Source organism: Haliotis cracherodii, unplaced genomic scaffold (genome assembly GCF_022045235.1).
Source record: "Haliotis cracherodii isolate W230 unplaced genomic scaffold, xgHalCrac1.p SCAF_7, whole genome shotgun sequence".
In the NCBI taxonomy this organism is placed as follows: domain Eukaryota; kingdom Metazoa; phylum Mollusca; class Gastropoda; order Lepetellida; family Haliotidae; genus Haliotis; species Haliotis cracherodii.
This window is the reverse complement of record NW_027266330.1, coordinates 1,649,626-1,677,026: the sequence shown is the minus strand read 5'-3', so window position 1 is coordinate 1,677,026 and position 27,401 is coordinate 1,649,626. Positions and strand designations below refer to the sequence as shown.

Genomic DNA, 27,401 nt, shown 5'->3' with positions numbered 1-27,401 from the left:
TGGAACGGAGGCGGCCGTGAACTACTCGGCAATAAGAAACAGCTGCCAAGTTAAAGTAAGTGTATTATTTCATGTCGACAGAGCGGGAGCTGCCTCAACCTGTTAGCTGGCTCACTGGGGACACATACAGTCATGGTCGTATTTTATTCAATATAAATCAGTTGTAATGAGTATATGTTTTATTAATCTGTGAATATTTTGTTTTCAGGTGCATCATGGCATTGCTTTGGATCATGATAACGATCTGCATGGCTGATTCCACACAAGGTAAGAGTGACGAATGTAAAGGTAAACGACGTGCTACTACCAAACCTCGCTTGAAGTACGTTTTCAAAACCACATGCACACTCTCTCAGTGAGTGTTGATATACAATGCTCTATCGGGTAAAATATAATGCTTTAGGCGACTGTTACTTCAATAACGAGGACATGTAACAGCAATGGCAAATCAAAAGTGGCGTTATCACGATAGAGCTCACCGTTATCTGTCCGATCTTTCGCCGGTTTGTCCTTATGTCAGTCGCAAACTAGTAGTCATATTGTGAGGATCTGAAGGAACTCAAGTTAAAAGTTAAAATAGTACAGTGACATTGGCACTTTGGGGAGCAATTTCAAGAATGGGGGCATTGTTTCTCCCAAACTTACTCTCTTGTAGGCGCTAGTTGCTTTCGGTGAAACTGGATGTAGGGATACCTATAGGCATTTTCGCAACCACCCCCAATCTTCTCATAATCTGCTAATTGACTCGTCCAGGGATGAATATTACCTTAAACGGAGACGATATAATTCTGAAAAAAACAGAAACACTTTACTGAATCCCTAGAACTCAAAGGTCACCAACAAGGCTAATTTGGGATAAGAACTAACGATGAATGGGTCTTAGCACGTCTAAGTGATGTAGTTCTGCACAGCTAACCCTTAACAAAATATGGAACTGAAAGATGAATTAAACCATGTGTCTAATTGTGATGGTACAAGTTTTTGTGCATGTATATCTAAATTTTACTATGGTGACATCATTACATCCTTTGAATTAAAGGGTATTAAGCATTTGTCTACATCAGAAAAAGGAATGTACATATCATTGAAACACTTTATGCGCAATACCGTTACGTCCATGATAAACAGTCGGTTAAAGTTGTGTGGTCAACATTTTCACGAGGCACAAGCAGGATTTAGACACATTTATTCCATTGCTGATCATATATGTTCCCTCCTTACGATGATTCAAGAATGTGCCTGTGAAAAGAAATGGAGATTCTATTGTGTGTTTCAAAATCTTTACAAATGGTTAAACATGATGTATTACAGTTATCAATATGTTCAAAGTCATTCGTTATAACCTGTATATTAACTTCGAAGTGATTGTCTAATTACTAGCAGTGTAATATTGGTACTCGTTGAGGCTGTAGCTGCATCTTGAAGATCTCTGTCACCAGAAACTTCAGGTCGTGTCATTTTAGATATGTTTAGGATAAGTATTTACATCCACACCAGGGGCTGTGAAGTATGGGTGAAGATTTATTCCATCAGATAGAAAGAGGCTACCTCACCGATGTCATTAAATGTCCCCTATAATCAGTGGCTTCTTCATTGAAAACAGTGTCTTCCTTTGTACATGTGTCTAATTCATCAGCGGCGTTAATTTGAAATGTTCAGAAAGGATATATCACCAGTTCTTATACCACTTGTGTTTGACAGGTGCGGGATGTACAGAGGGCCAGCATTGTTCAGACTGCGACATTGAGGGCAACTGCTTACAAGACTGTGGCAAGGGATACTTTGGGCTAAAGTGCAGGTCGCCATGCAGCATCAAATGCAGATACAAGACCTGTACACTAGTTGCAGGAAGAGGTATAGGCAAGTGTACTGATGGCTGTGAACCCGGATTCCACGGCACAAGCTGTGACATACCATGTGGTAGCCAGGTAGTCGAATGTACCCTGTGCCCAGGAGGGTGCGATGGAGAATACTGTCAGCTGGGTGGGGCTTGTTTTGCCGGATGTAGAGATTCCTTCTACGGAGCAGGATGCAAGACGTGTCCCAGTCACTGCAGAAACTGCAGCAGGATGACAGGAGAATGTGACGACTGCGACCCAGCACATTATGGAGTGAACTGCGAGAAGTCGTGTGAGAACTGTGCAGGATCCTGTAAGTCCAGCTGTGAATGTGTTCCTGGCTTCTACGGGGATTTCTGTGCAGAGACTTGCAGTAAAACATGCCGCTCTAAGTCAGTCCACAAGTGTCTTTCATTTCCTGGTATGAAGTCAGACAAGTGTCCAGGTGAATGTCACAAACACAGTGCGGAGTGTCTCCGTGGCTGTGTGGATGGCTGGTTCGGGCCGACGTGTTCTTCTCCTTGTAATCCTCCATGCCGACATCAAAGATGTAATGCTTCAGGCTCTTGTGCTGAAGGCTGTGAACCTCACCATTTCGGTTCACCCTGTGAACCATGTCCCGAGAACTGCGTTGATTGTGACACTAATAACGGTTCAGTTGGACGTGAGCTTAACTGTTCATGGGATTGCTCTCCACCGGGATGCTCTTCAGGCTATCACAACACCAGTGAGTATTTACTTTTATCATATAATGGGTAGGTTTCTCTGCAGGATAAAGCCAACGGATAACCGTTGGGGTCATATGCGGATAGAGATGCAAATATCAAAGGTCAAGTAGGGACTACTTTCACTGTTTATAAACAAACATGGCGTCACCCTTGTCATTCGGCGATCGAGTCAGAATTAACCATCGGGAATCTGGATAATCTACAGGGACAATTGCTATCATTATCAAAAGAACAGTCTAATGTACTGAAAATCAGTGTCTAAATGTGACGTAGCTAAGGCATTTTATAAGTTTTAACAACTTTTGAGATATAAATTTCGAAACAATTTTACGAGGGCACGAGGCCTAGCCTAGCGGGATCAGTAACCATATTTGTGCTTGTAGACCTCTGCAGCTTGAAACCTTCTCCACAAATTAAAATAGTTGGATTTGGCCGAAATATGTTTGAATTGTTACCTTGTTTCGTTTTGTCGCTGTGTGTACATCTGACTACACTTCTAACGTTATGATAGGACAGACCGCCTATCAACAACGTCTGACCGTGGTCGTGACGTCTCATAGACTAGGGTTAGAGTAGCTTCCCTTTTACAAAGGGCAGTTACTCTTGCGGACAGACCAATGGATTGCCGCGAAAGGCAATTAAAAACAATTGTTGTTTTGCGTATATGTTGCTTCGAAACGATATAAGAAACAAATTTCAGTTGGAACTATATTGGCTACTGTCACTGTCCGACTGACACATCACTTACCCTGTGACGTAATAAATATTAATGCGCGTATTCCAGGAAAACTCGAAATGTTTCGGTAATGTTTGGAGAGAGGGAAAACGATTTTGAAGAACAGAATTAAAGTATGACATTATATGATAAAGAGGTTATCACGCTTGTGTGTTTGGGGATGGTAAATATCCTGTATTAGAAATAAACACTATGTATTAAGCTCGCCAAGGCTCGCTAAATACAATGTTTATTCCTAATGCAGGATATTTACCATCCCCAAACACACACGCGTGATAACCTCTATTCATTATTAATACAATATTTATGGGTCAATAGTAATTCAAAATGAAAAGAAGTTTAATGTGTCTGTTAACTACATATCTGTCTATGTTTTCAAGTTGGTGTGTAAATAAACCCATTCCATAATCATGAGGAAACTCTGCTGATAGAAACCTGAACATACCATTGGCACGTTTTCATGAATCACTATCAAATGTGATGACACGAGTTGATCTCCAAAACCTGAGCAATTGTTCGCCCACAATGTTGTATACGTGACTTAATTGACTTTATTTCACAACAAACAATAATTAGCAGTTGTTACGAGACTAATCATCATTCGCATATTTTGCTTGTCAGGTCTTCCGAAGGGGCGTCATATCAGCACAACTACACTGACGTCGGTTGTGTGTGCAGTCGTCGTTCTCGTTCTGGTCGCAAGTTCCGTATGCTGTGTCTGTTTCCACAAAGGCCCGTGTTTTCAAAGGTCGGTATGGTGGCATTGTGTTCGTGTTGTTCAGGGCCAAAATATAGGGGTGAGTCGTTTCAAAACGTGGACATGTCGAGGACTTTTCCAAATTTTACGCATCTGTGACAAACATTGCAATTCCCTATTTTGACTGTGTACCGTACGTTTTCGTTTTTTGTCAGGTGAACAATTGACTTGACTGTGCATGTTTTTTTCTGTGACCGGTGCCACCGGTGGTGTAGGATACTCTTACCTCTTTAGAGACCACCTGGTGCCATCACTATTTAATAGTGATGGATCAACTCAGTCTCATAATGGATTCAGAGTAGTACAGTCGAGATTTCGTTTAAATATGGAACAGGTTTTGTCGCTTTAAATGTCCTTTATATTCTTGTCTCAAGGCCCCAAAGCCATCCTTGAGTCGGGTGTTCAGGGCGTTAAATATATACTGAACAAAAGTTCCTGTGACATTGAATTAGATTTAATGCAAAGTTTTTTACCAAATCTGAAACAATTTCGGTTTGAAACAGATAAAAGACTCCTGTTAGTGTTCAAATTGTTTAATTTGCCATACTGACTTCAGAAAATGCTTGATTTCATAAAATTAACATGAACATGCCAAAATGTCAATTTACAAATCAATAGCGTGTGTGTCTACCTCTGGTTGCGATGCAAGCAACAGATCTTCGTGTCATGGAATGGACCAGGCGTCGCGCAAAGTCTTGTAGGATATCTGTCCACATCTGCTGGAGCATGTGCTCGATTGGTGAGAGATCAGGGGACTGAGCCGGCCAGGGATGACATTCACGTTGTTTTGTTGAATCCTGACTAAGTCGAGCAATATGAGGCCGGGCGTTGTCATGTTGAAAGGTAATGCCGTTACGACGCAAAAACGGTAGAACTATCCATTGAGATTTCCCTCTACCACTATCGAACGGGCTCTAAGTATTGTTGTAACCCAATACCATAACGCTGCCGCCCCCGAACCGATCTTCTTCCATGACAAAATGATTGACGTAACGTTCACCTCGACGTCGGTAGACTCGAATCCGTCCAACGTAGACGCTGCCTGCACCACTGTAGACGTGCTTGACGGTGGTTTCCTGTCAACATGGGACGTCTGGGTTTTTTTCTGGCGACAATCCCTCCACATCTGAGGCGACGACGTACGGTTTGTGAAGATATTCGTCAAAGGCCAGGGATGCTTCTTGCAGTCACTGTTGCTGGCTGGAATCGATTTCATAGGTGTGTTGTTCGAATCCGGTTGTCTTGTTGATTATTGGTTTACGCGTGGCCTGCCACTCATGGGAGGGTCATCACGTTGACTCGATCCTGCTTCAAGCATCACAATGGCTCGCAGACGCTCCTTTTCGGACAGGTGTCGCATGTTGAATAATTGCGTAATTTTGTTGTTTTTCTGAGTGGTTGTTGTCAACACGATGCTAAACAATGCATATGGAATCCCGTTAACGCAAACGTTTTTATACCCATTCTTGGGTAGTTAAATGCATGGGCTTGCATAAAAAGCAACTTTTGCATGGAATGCATGCTTTTCCGTAGAAGTTGCGTTTATGTGACATGATTCCATGCATGTACTACAATATTGAAAACAAAACTTTACTTGGTTGAAACATACACTAAAATATTGGTGTCACAGGAACTTTTGTTGTTGAGTATACATACATAAGTGAGTGTTACGTGTTTTGCACTTATTCATATAAGAACAGAGAGAGCACGTCTACTCTGCTAATTGTTGTCCGTTTTAAATTTGTTTGGTGATGCGACCACATCGATTCACATTCGGCAGGTTGAGGCAGTAATTCACGTTTCTCTTCTCTTCACTGTTGATCTCTCTTTGTCGATTACATTCGTATGTACTCCCGTCATGTACTCCCGTCAGCTTCTTGATAATGGTACCCTGCTTCTACTCTTTCGTTTCTGTCTCTAATGACTGTTATTTATGAACATGTTCTGCACTATATTTCCCATAGATGCGGATATCGTTAACAATTGGCACAACTCGCACTGGAGTTATTCTTGAATATTTCAAATGCTGCAGATAAGTCAATTACATTGTATAAAAATTGGTGAAGTTATACCGCTATGTAGCAATATGTCCTACACAGACTACCACCCTCATTAACACACACCAAGTGAATAAACACTAGTCAGGTCCGGACAGTTGAAGTTGGACACTGAGAGAGGATACTATGGGCACATAAGCATAACTACAATGTTTGGAGAAGGCAATGGTAAATAGAAGCAAGAAAAAGCATTTTCATAATCATAGGAAATCTCTACCAGAAGCAGGGTCCATTACATGAATCCGACTAAATCATTTGCCTGTTTTTATATCATTTTGCACCTGCCGTCACAAGTATTTGCACAGACAAAACAGTTGTTCAACGGAAGAGACAGTGAAAAGGAATATATGGTACACATTTAAATAGGGAATAACAACGGACATCATATTGGCCACTGGTGCGTCAAATCTAGGAACGTCCTACACATGTCTTCCTCTAAACGTTTTAAATCGTTTTTGATCACTTAAAATCTGTGATGACACCAGGTGTTCGCGAAAGAGTAACCTTGCCCTGCCCTACCGGTGGTACCCGCCATACAAATAATATGTATAGCAAAGGAAGTGTTTGTAGAATGTAAAATCCACTTTGACAAATTGTCTACAACTACAAAGAATGCTTCCAGTCATATTGGACTATCGTCTATCAGCTGGATGCTGATTAAGTAATCTGCACTGTAATTAAGACCAGATGTATTGGGTTCTGACCATCTTCAGTTATCTCGTTATCTTCAGTTAAGATAGGGGGTGTATATAGTTTTGTCTATGTCCTAATAACAATGTTGATGTTTCTTGTAGGGAAGAAACTGAAGTTGAAGAAGTGGACTTTCCAGTAGGAGAGATGGAAGCACGTGGTTTTGATTCTGATAATCACGACACAGGCCCAGTGGTCGTGTTTCTTTAGTGGAAGTTCAAGTCACACATGGCTATTGGAATGTGAAGCACTCACGAACATAAACACCAACAACCACCTCGCGACAGTTTGTCGCTGGATTGATGCGAAGTAATGTCGAGAGAAAATTGCATGTTGCAGTTTGTTATTATTGAGCTCTACAAATATGTAATTCGTCGCCTGGTAATCACAGCTTCAAGCTCCGTCTCTTTATGCTTATCGCGCCAGTCAAGGCCGTGGTTTGTTTCTACACCCATATGCGTTACAGTTACAGTATTGTTCTGAGATACACGAAATGTTTATGTATGTATTTGATTATCAGTAATAAAGCTGAAAACAAATGTTGTATTTGCATAATAAAAGAAACCACCCAGAAAATCATTGCAATTGCAGTGATATGGAACTGTTTTAAAAGTTTTAAACAAATTGACTTTCGACAACATTTCGGGTCCTCCTACTTTGCGAATGATTCGTGAAATCCTTTTTGAAGATTTGGTGGACAGGATTAACATGTGATTATAGTCTGCTTTTATTTTCTCCTTGCTGCCCTGATTTTCTTCTTGAATATGCTTTATAATTAACAAGGCAGCTGTAAGTAAGTTGATGAGTTAGTGTTTGGTGCAGAAATTAGCATGTTCTAAATGATTGTTTTATTTGTTGCTTGACGCCTCAATCGGCCATATCCCAGATAAATGACGACGGTCTGTAAATACTGAAGTAGGAGTGTATTGTTGACAGTAGGATAACACTTCGCCTGTTTTGTACATTGGGAACATTTTATGTATGCTTCACTTGTTCTGACATTAAATATTTTATATGTACAGTTATCTGATAAATATCGTTATCAATAAACATTGTGTTTGGTTATTATGCACCATTTTATATACTCGCAAATAACTTGACATGAAAAGACAAACTCAAATATTTGAAGACAGTGTATCGGCCTAAACATTTGGTGGAACAGCGCATAAGTCACAAATCAGGCGAGGTTAAGCAACGTTGGTCTCGGAGAGTAGTTGCATGGGTGATCGCGTTCTAGGAAAAGGGAGGTTGTGTGTGTTAGTGTATGGGGGAGGCACAGTCAAGGAGACGCAGGACTCCATTGAACAACTTGAGTGCGAGAACAAATCACTCAATAGACAGCTGGTTCTTGGTAAATTTGGTGTATCAAAATTAAATACTGACACAGTTTTCATGCAATATATATACTTTATTTACATATTATGATGCGTTGAGGTTATTTTGGGGGATTCAAGACCCAGGACAATGCTGCTGATCGATGGATGGTTTATGCAAGACTAAGGCTTGGTACCCCACAACAAGATTTGGTTGTCAGATTTCATTGTCACCTTTCAACTTTACGTAGGAAAATAGTCACCTGGGGAAAAATTGTTGTAGTGCTAGGATCTCTTCCCATATGGTCTTCCAGGTCGATTACCACTTGCCTCCAGTTTCAGCTGACATGAATAAAAGAAGAGTAATTCTGGACTGCACTGAAATCCCAAATATAAAATCCCACCTGTCATAGTCCTTAAATTGATTTATTCGTGACAGTTGTGTCAGGTTTGTTTACAGTGCTGTACTATTAAAGACTAAAAGCATTATGTCCAGTCAAATTAAAAAAATGCATCTTTCTTTTGTTTTTTACACATTGACAAATAGTTCTTATCTCTAGCTTATGTGGCCTTTCATTCTTTTATTTTAGATCGAAAGCACTTGACAGGCAGTCCACATAGGAAACCATTGCACGATGCTGGAAATAGAATAACTACAAAAACAAATATATAATAGGCCATGTGCAGTAGACTGAAATGTTTTCCAAATAATTTAATTCAACAATCTTTACTCAAATTAAACCATAAAAATTAATAAAAAATTCCAAATAATCTTCACCATTGAATTCTTTGTCTAGGTTATCTGCACGTGATTTAAAGCAGACGATCTAATATTCTGGCAGGGCTGGGATTTTAATTGTCCCAGGAAAGAATTATGTTTCAGACTCTTTAAGAGGCTTTTTCTTCAGAAAAATCATGTCTCTTAACTTTAAAGGAAATAGCTGATTTGTAGCTGCAGCTAAAAAAATAGCTAATCTCTATACAAAGTGGAATCCCTTAGAACCTTGGAGTGGCTAAAAAAGAGAGATAAATCACTTCGGGTGCTTTATTTGCCGACATGCGAGGATAATCTCGTTTTGGAGTTCGATCTCGGGGTAATGTATAACTATTAAGAGAGGCATATTGTTAAACTTACATAATGTTTGTTATTTAATAGTATTGAATACACAGAGAGAGAGAGAGAGAGAGAGAGAGAGAGAGAGAGATTGTCTGTTTGATTGTGTGTGGTGTGTGACTACGTGTGAACTATTAAGAGAGGCATATTGTTAAACTTACATAATGTTTGTTATTTAATAGTATTGAATACACACAGAGAGAGAGAGAGAGAGAGAGAGAGAGAGAGAGAGAGAGAGAGAGAGAGAGAGAGAGAGAGAGAGAGAGATTGTCTGTTTGATTGTGTGTGGTGTGTGACTACGTGTGAATGTGAGAGAGAGAAAGGGAGATTTAAAATTTAACGTCGCATCGGCATCAATTCAGCCATGTATCGATTCTCTATATCCAGAGTCGGACATCTGACTCCGGTAGTGACAGTTCTAATGCTTGTCTGCTTGTGCAATTAATAATTCGGAGACGCCATACGCTGAATTGTTTTCCGACAAGGACATTGATAGCCACGTGCAAAACTGCTGAGAAGTCTGCCTGCTGCAGCGTCTGCCTCGTTTGGTGTGAATAAAACTACTTTGAAATGAAAAAGTATGTTATTTGGTAAGCGAGTATATTAAAGCATTCACTGATTATGGGTAATGACAAACTGTTTAAATCGAGAAACTTCAAATGTAGCTATTTTGGACATCCTGCATATAAATGTATGATGTTTCTTTAATTAATTAATGAATAATAAATATATAGAGAATCTCATCCGAGTGTCTTTTGATATCAAATATATCAACACGAGTTGATAAAAGTGGAAAAATTCCGAGGCTTGCCGAGGATGTTTGCCACATTTATCAACGAGTGCCACATTTATCCAAAGACACGAGGGTGAGATTTTATTTATCATCCAACATTATTTTTCCAACTTTTTTCAATTTTTAGACGTAATTAGCAGTGTCTTCAGTGTAAAAAGTACTGGTAACAGCTTCAGTAGCAGAGCCATTAGTGATGTCATCTGATTGTTACATCATGGTAACCAGGGACGTCATTGTGATGTAATTTCATTAGAGCGATATCTACAGTATAGATATCGCCTGATCTCATCCAAGCGATATCTCCAGTGGGAGCCAGTTTTGGGTGATAAATAAATAATGAATTAATAAATGTGTCACTGGCTAATTGTGGAATATTGTTTTCATAAGTTAAACGTCAATGTCAGAAAACAAGCACGAAAGCACTGGGTGTAGAAAGACAGCATAGTTGTAGAAATAGACGTATATCTCTAAAAAAAACAGCGATTATACCAGGTTTTCGCAAAAAAGGAAAGGCTGTTATGGCAAAGTAGACCAAATTGATTGATAACAACTTCTTTAATTACTGTGAATGGGATATTTTGGTATACATCCTTATACAGTTGTTAGTTATGCAACTGTGTCCACTTTGTCATCCGTCAACCTCTTAACAATGCCTATCAACAATTCACAAGTCATGCCACACATACAATTTGCATTGATATGTGAATAACACTGCCCTGCGACGGTGGCCTGATAATAAAGTGACAAAAGAAGAGAATTTACCGAAGTCAACTTCTTTCTTATTATTATGAGTGAGTGAGTATGGTTTTACGCCGCTTTTAGCAATATTCCAGCAATATCACGGCGGGGGACACCAGAAATGGGTCTTCGGCGTGACGAGCGCATGCTTTAACCACAGGCTACCCGACCGCCCCTTTCTTATTATGAGCACAACGTTTCTGAGTATATACTTACTCCTTCATCAGGTGAATAAATGCTATAAATCAGAGAGCATGACTATGTACCTGTAAAAACAACAAAAGTGATAAGTTAACAAAGGTTGAAACTTAACAAGAGAAGCCAACAGTTAATTGGCACTGACAGATGATACACAATGGAGAAATGGAAACCCAACACATAACAGTTAAGTAGCGCTGATTTGAGGCGGGTTCCCATTTTGCCGGACACTATTGCTGTGGTATTGAACCTACTGGTACCGATGGCTTTATAATTCCATACATATAAGGGATTAAATTATAGTCTGCTTCACAATATACGCCTAATACAGAAACAAAGCGGTATTTTGCATCATTATTTTTTATTGCATTTAATTATATTTCCATTATTGCACCAATAAGGAACCATATATATCCGACATTATAGTACATAATAAACAGGGTACATTAATACATACCATCCACTTAACTGTTTCAGTATGCTAAATTCATTAAGACATAAATGTAGTTTCCAAATACACTATCAGGGTAGCCAGTCTTGGTGATTCTGAAGGTGGATCGTCAGGCCAGGTTAGGGTCCAGGATTCGAGTTCTTGAGGCTCTGGCAGATAGTTGTGGAGATTCGGGTGGCAAATTGATTTGGCATGTCGGGTGAGGAGGCATAATTGACAAATCTGTTTCAGTTTCAGTTTCAATGAATATGCACCTGGAAATTATTTAACCACCGCACATATTTTTGCGAGTAGTCAATTTACTGCGACCTTGTGCAAAATGCGTTCAAGATATAGACAGTAATTTACAAGAGACGAGGAATGACGTATTATCTGTCCAAAGTCACGAACCCTGTTGAGCCTTCATGTTCATTGTTTTTATCACCCACCATCAAATCTAAACATAAGAAGCTAAAATGAAAGACATACGTTCACCCTTATATGTGAAAGGCTAAGTCAAAAATGGTGAGATTCTTACGCGTGTGAAACGGCTTCAATTTCTTGGAATTTCACCAAGGCATAGTCCAAATACATTATGATTCCACGATAGTAAATTAGTTTAATTAAAACGTATCTATATCGTGGACTGTTAAACCAAATATTCCGTCATTCATTCGTCATGTTATTATAAACATTAAGTAATTCACAGTAGGTGCCAGAGGATGGCTGATAAATAGCACATGCAGTTTACTTCAACCATTCATTGTTGCGCTAACAGTCGGCTTCAATCATTACAGAGTGGAAATGAAAACAAACTGCCATATGCTTTGCTTAGTATTGTGCTGAAAACCACTTAGACAAACAACAAAATTACGCAATTATTCAAATGCCACGCCTGTCCGAAAATGAGCGTATGCGAGCCATTGGTATGCTTGAAGCATCATCGAGTCAACGTGATGTTGCAAGACAATTTAACGTCCACAGAAACACCATTTGCAATTGGTGTTTCTGGCAACGTTGGCAACAGACGAATGCAGTCAGAGACCATCATCGGAGTGGCAGGCCACGCCTAACCAATAATCGACAAGACAACTGGATTCGAACAACACACCTACGAGTCGAAATCGATTCCAGCCAGCAACAGTGACTGCAAGAAGCATCCCTGGCCTTCGACGAATATCTTCACAAACCGTACGTCGCCACCTCAGATGTGCAGGGATTGTCGCCAGAAGACCCGCTAGACGTCCCATTTTGACAGGAACCCACCGTCAAGCACGTCTACATTGGTGCAGACAGCGTCTACGCTGGACGGCCAGGCACTGGGGACAAGTTCTATACACTGACGAGTCTCGTTTTCACCTCAGTCACAGCGATGGATGGATTCGAGTGTACCGACATCGAGGTGAACGTTACGTCAATCATTGTGTCATGGAAGAAGATCAGTTCGGGGGCGGCAGCGTTATGGTATGGAGTGGGATTTTAGCAAGACAGAGGACCCGTTTGATAGTGGTAGAGGGAAATCTCAATGAACAGAGCTAACGCGACGAGATCATCGGCCCTGTTGTTCTACGGTTTTTGGGTCATCATGGACCAGGCATTACCTTTCAACATGACAATGCCCGGCCTCATATTGCTCGACTTGTTCACGATTCTCTTCAACAAACCAACGTGAATGTCATCCCCTGGTCGGCTCGCTCCCCTGATCTCTCATCAATCGAGCACATGTCGGATGAGATTGATCGCCGCCTTCGACGTCAACCACGTGTTCCACAGACACTCGAGGAACGTCGAAACATCCTCCAGCAGATATGGACAGATATCCCACAGGACTTTGTGTGATGCCTGGTCCATTCCATGAGACGAATATGTGTTGCTTGCATCGCAACCAGAGGTGGCCACACACGCTATTGATTAGTAAATTGACATTTTGTCATGTTCATGGTTTTTTTTATGAAATCGCGCATTTTGTGAAGTCAGTATGGCAAATTAAACCATTTGTACACTTACAGGAGTCTTTTATCTGCTGCAAACCGAAATTGTTTCAGATTTGGTAAAAAACATACCTTTGCATTAAATCTTAATGAATGTCACAGGAACTTTTGTTGTTCAGTATATATTGACTCAATCTACCAAGTGATCCCCATGAAAGTTATTATGTCAAATGTATAATAATATCATAATATCATTACCTTTGGTACAGGAAGTATGACCATCCCATGTAAGTGGTCGTCATCAAAACCATTACGACAGACTTATTCTCAGTTTCTCTCAACTTTAAATGGTGTGTCGTGTCTCTGTTCTTGAGCACAGTGATGTCTTTGTAGTACTGTCTTATCCCACATTCATGCACGGTGCAATGAGGGCTACATGTTCCATTGATGTGGATCACCTTGAACGTATAAATGGAAACCCAATTAAACCCGATACATGATACACTGACCATGTTTGTCTGAAGCTCATCAGGCGTGGAATAACAATTACTGACAGTCCTTTAGATGTGAATAAAATCTATTTGTGTGTTGTGAAAGTGATCGCAGCGGCAAGTGAGGTTTGACTAGAGGTGTTGTCTCCCTTGCCTCGTGCTTCGTATTGGGCCTATTCTACCTCACTGCTGTGTTGATGTTGATATGAGTAAACAAGCCGTGACTGCTGTCGCCCGCTCCCGGAAATGAATTCTGAGCGGCCTGTGGCTTACCTGGACCGGACGGAGTAGTCTCCCTTGGGTCGTTCAGCGCCAGCGCACACTTCTACGATAGTGTGGTCTATAAGTTACGATATACACTGATGGGATGACACTGCAGACTACACCGTATACATGACAGTATGTGACCACTGAATATCATCAACTTTAATACAAACGTGAGATGACACTGCAGACCACGGTGGTCGAGCTCGAGTGTGTATACCGTATACATGACAGTGTGTGACCAGTGTAATATCATCATACTATATATACACACGTGGGATGACACTGCAGACCATACCGTATACATGACAGTGTGTGACCAGTGTAATATCATCACACTATATATACACACGTGGGATGACACTGCAGACCATACCGTAAACATGACAGTGTGTGACCAGTGTGATATCATCACACTATATATACACACGTGGGATGACACTGCAGACCACGGTGGTCGAGTGTGTATACCGTATATATGACTGTGTGTGACCAGTGTAATATCATCACACTATATATACAAACGTGGGATGACACTGCAGACCATACCGTATACATGACAGTGTGTGACCAGTGTGATATCATCACACTATATATACACACGTGGGATGACACTGCAGACCACGGTGGTCGAGTGTGTATACCGTATACATGACAGTGTGTGACCAGTGTAATATCATCACACTATATATTCAAACGTGGGATGACACTGCAGATGGTGGTGGTCGAGTGTGTATACCGTATACATGACAGTGTGTGACCAGTGTAATATCATCACACTATATATTCAAACGTGGGATGACACTGCAGATGGTGGTGGTCGAGTGTGTATACCGTATACATGACAGTGTGTGACCAGTGTACTATCATCACACTAGATATACAAACGTGGGATGACACTGCAGACAATACCGTATACAAGTCAGTGTGTTACCTACGTTTGTATTTAGCTCTTCTTGAAAAGAATTTGCAAACCTATCTGAGGAAGAATGCCAACAGAAAGCAAGAGTGTTTGCAGCCTTATCCCTACACCAGAGTGATCAGGTGACGACCTGTGAACTACGGACCATATGCAGCCTTGTCCATGGACCCGTGATCTCAAGATATGTCAATAATGACATTTGTGATGTGAGAACTGTGAACGTCGATAATGTGACGTGAGAGCTAATTGTGAATAGTGAGAATCGATTTGCTTCGTATTCCAAACCATGGTGATGGATTCAATCATGTAGATTACACACGTCATGATGAAAGTGAACGAAATTCAGGAAGGTGAAAATGATTATGAAACTAACTTTAAAGGCAAAGGAATAAATTATACACTCGTGTTTATCATTCCTTCGCCACCTGATGTTTATTGAATGCCACACACTGGCCTTGCAAACATGATAATGAGGATTTCCTATTTCCATAAAAAGTAAATATCAACCACCCTTACAACGGTGAGGTAGTTCACATGATCTCCCGGATTTATATGTTATGTATTTGTGTTTTAATCGGAAATACGCTGTTCTCAATTCAAGAAGGAACTTTTTTTGTGCACCATAAAATGTAACTGACAAATTAATGATAAGCATTAGTCAACATTCCAATTCTGAGATGACAAGACGAGATTCATTTGTGTGTGTATACTGTATACATGACAGTGTGTGACCAGTGTAATATCATCACACTATATAAACACAAATGGGATGACACAGCAGACCACGGAGGTCGAGTGTGTATACCGTATACATGACAGTGTGTGACCAGTGTAATATCATCACACTATATATTCAAACGTGGGATGACACTGCAGATGGTGGTGGTCGAGTGTGTATACCGTATACATGACAGTGTGTGACCAGTGTAATATCATCACACTGTATATACAAACGTGGAATGACACAGCAGACAACGGTGGTCGAGTGTGTATACCGTATACATGACAGTGTGTGACCAGTGTAATATCATCACACTGTATATACACACGTGGGATGACACTGCAGACCACGGTGGTCGAGTGTGTATACCGTATTCATGACAGTGTGTGACCAGTGTAATATCATCACACTGTATATACAAACGTGGAATGACACAGCAGACAACGGTGGTCGAGTGTGTATACCGTATACATGACAGTGTGTGACCAGTGTAATATCATCACACTATATATACAGACGTAGGATCACACGTACTCATGGCAATATGTAACCTGTGTAATAGCACCACATGTGATGTTAATAACGCGGGCTGAGATGCCGTTTAAGTGGTGCATACCGTCCTATCATCACAGTGTACACATACCGTCCTATCATCACAGTGTACACATACCGTCCTATCATCACAGTGTACACAAACCGTCCTATCATCACAGTGTACACAAACCGTCCTATCATCACAGTGTACACATACCGTCCTATCATCCAAGTGTACACATACCGTCCTATCATCACAGTGTACGCATACCGTCCTATCATCCAAGTGTACACATACCGTCCTATCATCCAAGTGTACACATACCGTCCTATCATCACAGTGTACACATTCCGTCATATCATCACTGTGTACAAGCAGTAAATCTAACAATGAATATACCACACCAGAGAAATAAAGAAGATCTACCTTTTCAAGTCTTGACATACACGCTGATTAATTCCCGTTTTAAAGAGTAAAAAGGACCAAAAATTTCCAGGTGGTTACCCATTGCCAGTGAATGTACATGTGTTAATATTGACGAATGTTCGCACAAGGTTTAGAGTGAGAGAGGTAGGTTCAACGCTGCTTCCAACAGTTTTAGTCTTACTAATATGGAAGAAAAGCCAGCAATGATGCAAGTCAATGAACAGGGTTACAAACCCACGACCATAGGCTTCTGGCACGTCTAAGGGACGTAACTCTGCACAAATAATTCTGGTACCTGAGACGACTTAACCACATGTGCGCGTGCAGCCCCACGTTTCCCCACTCTCCCCCTCCCCTCCTTGATACGATGTACACTTATCTCTCATGTCTATCTCGTGCATACCTGTCTGTAAATATAATTATTTATAGCACAACGATAACACATTGTGGTGAAAGATCAACGCATGTGGAAACCCGTCATCATGTACGACATAACATGCATTTCCCTTTTGTACTTGACCTATAAATCAGCCCAAAATTCAGATCAGCAATCGACAACTTTTACTTACGGTGAATGCAGAGAGTATCATATGTTTATAGTGTACAAGTTGGTGGATAAAGACAGGTGTTTCTCACACCCTTGTAATGTTAATGTATTGTTCCATTTTGTTTGATATGCCATGTCAACAGTTGACAAGGACTATCCAAGTTCTTTTGAGACATGTTTTGTTATTACAATTCCATTGATAGCAATATGCGCATAAATATACCTGGTACTGAACTGAAGTTCACAAACAAAACTCATAAAGGCCCTGGTGTAAGCGACTATAATAGCCTCACGTGGACGCGCACACTGCTTGATAGTTTAGTGTTGATGAAAGCACTGTGAAGGGCGCATAGATATCTTATAATTGTCACCCACCAACACAACATTTAAAGATCTTGTGGAACATGTTACAGGACTTTAGAGCATACAGAACCATTGTCCCGCGAGCCATACACTGTCATTAAATTCATATGAACAAATCATATCACCAAATAAAGAAATTGAAATATTCACAAAAGACGTATAGAACGTAAAGTTTATGTTTGCCCATATAACAAATGTTTGTGAGTGTACCTTGCCCTTGCTGTATTACGAGTTACACATTTTGTGTTATTCATGTTTTGTTTCTGTATCTCTAGTAAATTCATATATATATATATATATATATATATATATATATATATATATATATATATATATATATATATATATATATATATATATATATATATATGTATATATATATATATATAAATTTTAAGTTTACTTGATAAACTTCTCTTCCATTGGGCGAAAGGTCGGTCACATGACCGCGAAATTGACGTTCAAAAGTATATGAAAGGCGCAATTTGACGTTCATACGTTTTTCATGAGACGGTGTTCTTGAAATGACGTAAACACTGACGGTCTACTTCCACATTCCTGGGGAAACCCTTGGAAATTCCCTTGCAAGAATACACACAGAAGCGTTCATTCTGAACATTTAGACACTTTTTATCTTGAATTCAGCGTTTCAGTATATACACAACAACAAAAGTTCCTGTGACACCAATATTTAAGTGTTTTTTCAAACAAGTAAAGTTTGGTTTTCAATCTTGTTGTACGTGTATGGAATCAAGTCACAAAAACGCAACTGCTACAAAAAAGCATGCATTCCATGCAAAAGTTGACTTTTATGCAAGCCCCATGCATTTCACTACCCAAGAATGGGTATGAAAACATGTGCATTAACGGGATTCAATATTCATTGTTTAGCATCGTAATGACAACACCACTCAGAAAAACAACAAAATTACGCAATTATTCAACATTACGAAATGCCACGCATGTCCGAAAATGAGCATCTGCGAGCCATTGGTATGCTTGAAGCATCATCGAGTCAACGTGATGTTGCAAGACAATTTAACGTCCACAGAAACACCATCTGGTGTTTTTGGCAACGTTGACAACAGACGAATGCTGTCAGAGACCATCATCGGAGTTGCAGGCCACGCCTAACCAATAATCGACAAGACAACTGGATTCGAACAACACACCTACGAAATCAATTCCAGCCAGCAACAGTGACTGCAAGAAGCATCCCTGGCCTTCGACGAATATATTCACAAACCGTACGTCGCCGCCTCAGATGTGTCCCATTTTGACAGGAAACCACCGCCAAGCACGTCTACAGTGGCGCAGACAGCGTCTATTCACTGACGAGTTTCGTTTTCACCACAGCCACAGCGATGGACGGATTCGAGTGTACCGACGTCAAGATGAACGTTACGTCAATCATGGTGTCATGGAAGAAGATCGCTTCGGGGAAGGCAGCGTTATGGTATGGGGTGGGATTACAGCAAGAGGACCCGTTTGATAGTGGTAGAGGGAAATCTCAATCGCCAGCGGTACCACGACGAGATCATCGGCCCTGTTGTTCTACGGTTTTTGGGTCATCATGGACCAGGCATTACCTTTCAACATGACAATGCCCGGCCTCATATTGCTCGACTTGTTCACGATTCTCTTCAACAAACCAACGTGAATGTCATCCCCTGGTCGGCTCGCTCCCCTGATCTCTCATCAATCGAGCACATGTCGGATGAGATTGATCGCCGCCTTCGACGTCAACCACGTGTTCCACAGACACTCGAGGAACGTCGAAACATCCTCCAGCAGATATGGACAGATATCCCACAGGACTTTGTGTGATGCCTGGTCCATTCCATGAGACGAATATGTGTTGCTTGCATTGCAACCAGAGGTGGCCCCACACGTTATTGATTAGTAAATTGACATTTTGGCATGTTCATGTTTTTTATAAAATTGCGCATTTTGTGAAGTCAGCATGGCAAATAAAACCATTTGAACACTTACAGGAGTCTATTATCTGTTGCTTTTGTAGTTCAGTATACTTTGAGCAACGTCAGAGAGTTTGACTGCATGATCGTTTACGAATATCCTCGACTCGATCCGTGTCCAGGCTGTGACAGTCTACAGCAATCTATAAATTTACCTAGTGTCTAATTAACACATATTTAATCATATTCAATTTCTGTAAATGGTGCTCATATTTTGTTTGGTGATTAGGTCAATAATTTATCAAACTGAGATTAAGAGGACGCTGGTGCAGCAACAGTATCAGCATAGTGTATGTCAGAATCTAATGGATAACACGAAATGCATGTGGTGAAGCTGACGTAGAAACATTACTGATTGAATGATGTGATCGAACACTTTACGTTAAAATCACTTGTAAACCTGCAAAGAACGAGTGATAACATTCGTCCAAGTATGTGGTCATTGTGACTGCAAGTGTTATTTATTCATTTTAAGGTATTTGATACTGGAGAATTTCCCTCTCTTGAAATATACATTTAAAACCTCGACATGCCGTTCACTCTCTGAATTTGCCGCGCACAGAAAGACGCCTTTTGTAACAGTGATGTTCAAAGGTTAAAGCAGGTTCAGTGAAAGAATTCCTAGCCGGAGAGTGACATACAGCACACACATTTTGTACATGTTCGAATCAGATCAAATACAAAGAAACAGTTAGTGCCTGCTATGAAGTTAGAGCAATGTAGATTCAAATATGTGGGCACAGTTACATAGCAATGTATTTCAACTGTATGAAGAATGCACGACTGACTCATCCACGTCCGGATATTTGACGTTTCATCCCAAGGAGAGGAAGGCGAAAGTAACATTAAACATATCTCCCCGGTGACACAGATGTTGACACGGGTTTGTTAACACGTGCATAGATATATGCAGACATAACTTAGAACTGAACAAAATATGATGACCGATGATTATGTTTGTCACGAGTTGCGTTCATGTCAATGACTAAAAAGCATCCAGTATGAACTAACTCAATAATGGAAGTGTCTTTTCCATCATTTAGTCTGATAAAGTGACAGCAGTGACAAGTAGTAGTAAACATATCCGTATATCAACAGCTTTAATGTAAGCCACAAAACCCTTTCATCTTCTCATGTATTCATAAGAAATATTTGCCGAAAGCACAATCGATTGTAAGATCCCGGCTATAGCACGAACATGTGTTTATGAATCACTATTAAATAGTGATGATGCCAGGTTTTCGCAAAAGGTGGCACCCGTCAGAAACACATGCAAAGGGAAGCCAATTGTTCACCTGAGAAAAAGCACGTGACCATATGGTACAAGTCAAATTAGGGAAATTCTGTCACTCATGCGTCAAATCTGGAAACATCCTCCACATGTCTACAATAAACCCTTTTGAAAGCGTTACTGAGGCATTGAGTGTTGTAACAATGGTAAACAACTTCTGAGCAAGTGCCGTATGACGTTTCTTGAAATCATGCTCGATTCTACACCAAAAGTTGTAAACTGTAGACATAGCAGAACAGACTAGGCGTGTTTGTTGTACCATTGAACAGCTTTCCCGCAAAGTAAGCATGAGCTAGGATAACAGCTCAACAAGAAATGCACCGCTTGTAGTTCCGTAAACAAGCAAAAACTAGACTAACACCTTATGATCTCATGCATACGTCCTTTATGGAAGATTGAAGTCCTCTCATTGCTGATATTAGTCCAACGACAATTTGTTCAAGAGGACCATTCGTCTTGTATGCTGTATATAATTCACTGCAGTTGTACGGCTTCACAATGATATCCTACAAACTACAAACTACTGTACTAGTTGTTTACACAGACCAATTCTTAGACACTATACGAAGGCCGAACAGAATGATACTGACGATATATTTGTAAGGATACGTCCGGTTTGAAGAGAACATACTGAATGCAGGTTATTTAGTAATGTGCCTCAGGTGGGCTATAACAGTGTCTCTTTATATTTCTATGCACAAATCAGTCTCTGTATGAACATACTCCGAGTGTTAGTCAAGCTATAGTTGTTTACACCAAGCATTTAATGTAAATCACAAGTAGGCGGCTATGACAGATTTATAAACGCCATGACGTTATATTGTTCATGAACAAGAGAGGTGTACATGTGTTTTACATGTATAACACATGCGGCTGATAAAGTCGAACACGTTCAGTGGATGGTTATAATAATGGTAAGGGTTTTGTTATTTGTGTTTCAATACGTGACATGTTCAAGACATGCCCGATGCTGGTTTTACACCAGTACTTTATGCGGAAAGACATGAGTTTTGTCATCTCATCGAATACCGAACTTGGTTAATATTCCTAGCAATGTTTTTGTCAGTAATAATGACAGTGAATAGTTACAGTTCCGTCATGGGCAGAGTTCAGTGTTGTGTGACATTGTACATGCAGGCTGGGATTACTTCAGAACATCTGATATCATTACGAGGACTCATAGGGGCCTATACACATCTCGACATTCCTTACACAACATTTGGAGAAGGAATGAAATAGTTAACATATTTATTTGACCTAGTTATTTGACTTTGATCGGATGACTGACACATGTGTAATGTATTTCTTTGTCAATTAAAGTTTGTTTCATATTCATTTTCGTTTTCCTGAAATAAAGACAAAATGCCTTTATAGTACATTTACATTTACTTAATACATTAATTGAGACAACATCAAGAAACATTTTTATATATACTCTTCAATATAAGAAACGCAAAGCCAGATTTGTGTGAGGTAGGAAAATACATTCATACGAGGAACCGTACAAGGTATTGAGCCAAAATGTTTTGGAGAGAACACTTGGTGATTGTAGTCATCTCAGTTATCGGTACATAGGAAAAGTCCAAGGTGAAGGTCAGCTTCCATCAATAACGCGTATGTCCCCCGTTGGAATCGATAGCGGCCTGACACCTCCTGCCAATGGAAGAGACGAGTATGCGAATCACATCCTGAGGAATGGTAGCCCACTGGGCCTGCAAAGCAAACGCCAACTGTTGCAACGTCTGGGGTTGTGGTTGACGTCGGCGTATCCGTCTATCCAATTTATCCTCAAAAGGTGTCTATCGGGTTCAAATCCGGGGATCTGGGGGGCCAGGGTAGAACATCAACGTTCTTGTTGTGTAGACAGGTTCTTGTGATCCGTGCTGTATGCGGTAGATCGTTGTCCTGCTTGAGAATTTCGTTGATGTGTCGTTGAGCTGTAAGATTGCCCAGGATATGGACCTAACCTGTCAACTACCTTCAAGCAGTTTCCGGCGTAACATTCTCCGTGACGTCTGTAGAACCGTGCTCTTCCATCCTCTCTACTGAGGTGTAATCTTGATTCGTCGCTGATCCAGACATCTCTCCATCGCAGTTGTAGCCATAACCTGTGTTGACGATACCAATGCATTCATTGTTGACGATGTTGTCGACTCAATATGACGCGTCGAACAGGACGTCTTGCTTGTAGACCTGCTGCTCTTCAACGGTTTCATATAGTCTGGTCGGAGGTCCAGTGCAGTCCGGGAATTAGGGATGTTGTTGAGGTGACTGTGGTCGTCCTTTCACGTAGATGGCGCAGTCGGATGTAGAGATCTTGGGCGGGGGTGGTTACTCTTGGTCATTCCGACCTTAGCCAATCACTTGTTGACCCATGCTGAAACCGATCCCATAGCTTGCGTTAGATTGAAAACCCTGGCTCCAGCTGATCGGGATTCCCCTGCCTGCAAGTCTATGACGTTGTGTCTTTGCACTTTTGTTAATCTTGGCATGTTGTTGAACTGTCACTGTTCGATTGACGCAGATGCCAAGCGATCAAAAACTCTTAACTTTAATTGCGTTCATAGTGTTGCCGCACGTGCAGTACTAGCAGCTCCGTGGCCCTTTTGTTAATGCACTGGGTGCGTGTTTCCCGACCAATGGTTTGCATGTCTTTATGATCATTTTGATCCTTGAAATTTGTCACTGACACTATAACACATTCAACCTCTTCATTATGCACCTCGTGGTCCGCTAATGTTGCTTTTAGGGCAAAACATATCCGTTTTGCGTTTCCTTTTCCAGTAGAGTATTTTTCCAGACACTACTTCCAATACGTCTCGTAGCATGCGCCACTGGATCTCTTTACTGAACCAGAGCGAAAGTTCACGAGAGGAATGGGAACAGATTCTCCTATCTTAACCTGGTCCCCTGGGAACAATTAAATGTTTTAACATCGCCATCTCACTACATTTTTCCTGTGATATTCGCACAAAAGATGCACACACGCGTCCCTTGGTGATACCACACTGGCTAGGTGGAGGTAGTGTGCTTACAGTCACTCATAGATACACGAAAGTAAATGACTTATACAAAGAGTTAACATACAACAGGGGCTTTGAATAGGATATGCAGCTAGAGTCAATAGAGGCAATTAAATGACTAAACTGTTGCCTTGCATACCTCCGACCATGCAGTCACTTTAAACATTATCTGCCACGTGCAACATTAATCGCCCTCCTTATTAAAGCCCCACTAAGTGAGATATAAGGACGAGTTGTTTATAATAAAAAAGTAAAATTTATGTATACAACTAACAATGCTACAGATTGAAATATATTTCGCAATAATGTATTTTTATACACACCAATAGGAAAGCACATTTGGTTTGTTTGCCCTTTTCTCGCATGTCATTATCAAAACAGCTACGCTTGAGTGCATTTTAAAAAGAAACAAGAAGAGGGGAATTTATAACATAGATTCTAGAAATTATGAAACCTTAAGCTTGGTTAGAATTAACCCTTCCACTGATTTACCCACCTAAACAAGAAATAAAGGAGACCAGTGAAACTGCCTAATCTGTTTCAGATTTAGATAGGTATGTTTTCAAGGTATGTTATTAAGAGAGGTTATCTTTACTGTAGTTCAGCTACTCCTGCTATCCTTCCTCTACCGGGGGCGGTCGGGTAGCCTAGTGGTTAAATTGGTCACCCTGAAGACCCGGGTTCGATTCCCGACATGGATACAATGTGTGAAGCCCATTTCTGGTGTCCCCCGCCGTGATATTGCTGGAATATTACTAAAAGCGGCGTAAAACCATACTCACTCACTCACTCCTCCACTGACATACATATGTAAAGGAAAGATTCAATAGGGAATTCTGTGGCAACGATGTCTTCTTCCGTCGGTACATTGATACAAGCTCCACTAAACCTAAGCTCAACTTAAACGTAATTGAGGTCCAATTACATACAACGTACATAAAAGTATTCCGTATTGGGAATTTGTTTAAAAATATTACAATTTACTGAATGCGACACGTGTTCACAGACGAAATGGTGACCCTGATGTTTATATTTATTTTGTTCATTTGTAATCAAATGTAGTTGTATTCACAAGTGGCAAATATGTGTGGTTATTTCAGGAAAAAGAAAACAAAAAAATGTGTTATTGATCGAGGTCATATGTTGTCTTTACGAAACACATTCAACTATCGTCTTCCTCCTTTCCTTTGAGGAAAGTTGAGTTGCATGGCATGTTGAAAATAGTTTAGATGTAATAGTAAATTAGGTAAACAGAAAAATCTAGATTAGCATTGACAAGCATGTTGTACTCGTTACAACAAACACGAAATAGATTATCCTTTTGGAGTTTATCTCAAACTGATTCAGTTTATAAGGACTAATCGATTTCTTGCTCTCACAGCTTATACACATAGGGAAGTAGCCTACCATCAACACGACAAGAACTGATTTACAGATATAATAGTGTTGTTATTTGTCTTCATTGAAATCTGATTAGCGATGCTCATGATGTGTTAATCACTGGCTATTGATTGTCTGGTCCAGACTCGATTATTTACAGACCGTCGTCATATAGCTCGAATATTGCTGAGTGCAGCGTTAAACAACAACCAACCAACCAGCCACTCCAGCCGCCTTGATGTTGAAACATATTCAAGCACATACACTCTTAAAAATATGAAACGCATAGGTAGATTTTTAGTAAGTTTTTTGTACCTAATAAAGTCGATATATCTTATTTAATATCATAGATACAAATATGTAATTTTGGAGCTCAATAGTCAAAAGCATTGAAAACTGTTCATTGTCATGTCACATAAGGCCAAAGGGTGGCGCTCAACCCGGTATCTCGTGTGATGACCCTTGGCAGCAATTACGGCTCTGCATCTCCCCCGCACTGATTGATAAATGCACGAATTCTGTCCTGCGGAATTCTGCGCCACTCTGCTTCCAACGCGTTGGCCAGTTGTGCGAGTGTCAGCGGCGTGTTCTGACGTTGACGTACACGTCGATCGAGTTCATCCCAGAGGTGTTCGATTGGGTTGAGATCTGGCGATCTCGACGGCCACGGCAGGGCGTTGATGTTGACATTATGAAGGTATCGTGACTCGAGTTGTTTCCGTTGGAGCGTTGTCCTGTTGAAACAGCTTCCTTTGGCGGTCAATGATTGGAAGAAGGTGAGGTTGAAGAATTTGATTCATGTAGCGATTTGCTGTCAAATTTCCCTGGACCACAAGTCAGATCAAGTGGGGTAGGACATGGCCCGCCACACCATTACACTACCGCCATTGAATTGGTCGAATTCACGTAAACAATGTGGGGCAAAACGCTCATTTCGACGACGATAAACACGTTGTCTTCCATCTCGCCGATGAAGAAGAAATCGTGATTCATCGCAAAACCACACTCGTCTCAAGCTTCTAAAATACCAAGGCTGTAAGGTATGGCACCAACGCAAGCGTCGCTGGAGATGGATCTGTTGCAAAACAGGGACGATAACTGCACTTCTGGGTCAGATTCCAGCGAAGATGGTTCCTGACAGTCTGGTCCGATATCCTCCTCAAACCAGGGATGCGTTCTGCAGTCTCCGTCGCTGTTGTATTGCGATGACGTAGGTGGAAGAGTCGAATGTAGCGATCCTGTGCAGGGGTTGTAACTCTTGGTCGGCAGGTTCTCGGACGGTCTGCAATGGAATTGAACTGTGTGTATCGGTCCAAAAAGGCGGCAGATGGTGCTGTGGTGGATGTTAAAGAGTGTGCAACAGAAGACTGCGATTCCCCTCTTTGGATACGTCCTATTGCGATGTTCCGATCGGTAGCGCTGAGTCTCGGCATTGTCGAACTTGACAAATATTGACAATTGAATGAGAAATTATTGGTTTATGCTTGCCTTTTTATAGCCACTTAGTCTACAACGAGTTACGAATGCCATAACTTGCACGTGCATTTTGCTTTACTGTTTTCCTCCATGTAAAAAAAAATGTATATCCAATTTATATACCGGATTTGTTGTGTAGTCAGGTTCAATAAACTACATACTATCTGTGCGTTTCTTTCTTTTTTTGAAGAGTGGATAACTTTTCTCAAAACTAGCACATGAGGGGGGGACCCCCCCCTCAAAAATAAACAAGACTTGCACAGGTTAAGGTTTCGTTTCACACCGCACGTCACTACGAGGACATCATGTCGCCCATTGTGACGCTGCGTGGCGGTTGGTAGCCTAGTGGTTAAAGTGAAGACACGGGTTGGATTCCCGACATGGGTACAATGAGTGGAGCCCATTTCTGGTTTCCCCCGCTGTGATACTGCGGGAATATTGCTAAAAACGGCGTATGACGATACTAACTCACTCACTCATTGTGACGCTTCGTCATATATAAATGTATATTGAAGTGACGGCAACTTTGCATTTTGTAGCCTTTAATTGTATATATAATTATTTAAATATGCCTACCGACAAAGACTGTAAAAAAAGTACCATTCTAAATATATTAGCGTCCGCCTAGATGCGCCCGTCAAATCGGCTTTTTTAATCAAAGGG

The 27,401-nt window shown here is 40.8% G+C and overlaps 1 protein-coding gene across 1 annotated transcript; it reads left to right on the top strand.

Annotated features, from left to right (window-relative positions):
* Window positions 1–214: 214 nt before the first annotated feature.
* Window positions 215–7,016, top strand: LOC139447905 (cell death abnormality protein 1-like). Its single transcript, XM_071229384.1, has 4 exons — window positions 215–267; window positions 1,702–2,565; window positions 3,924–4,050; window positions 6,911–7,016. Exons 1-4 carry the CDS (start codon window positions 216–218, stop codon window positions 7,014–7,016), a joined length of 1,149 nt encoding a protein of 382 aa, XP_071085485.1. The 5' UTR covers window position 215.
* Window positions 7,017–27,401: the final 20,385 nt, after the last annotated feature.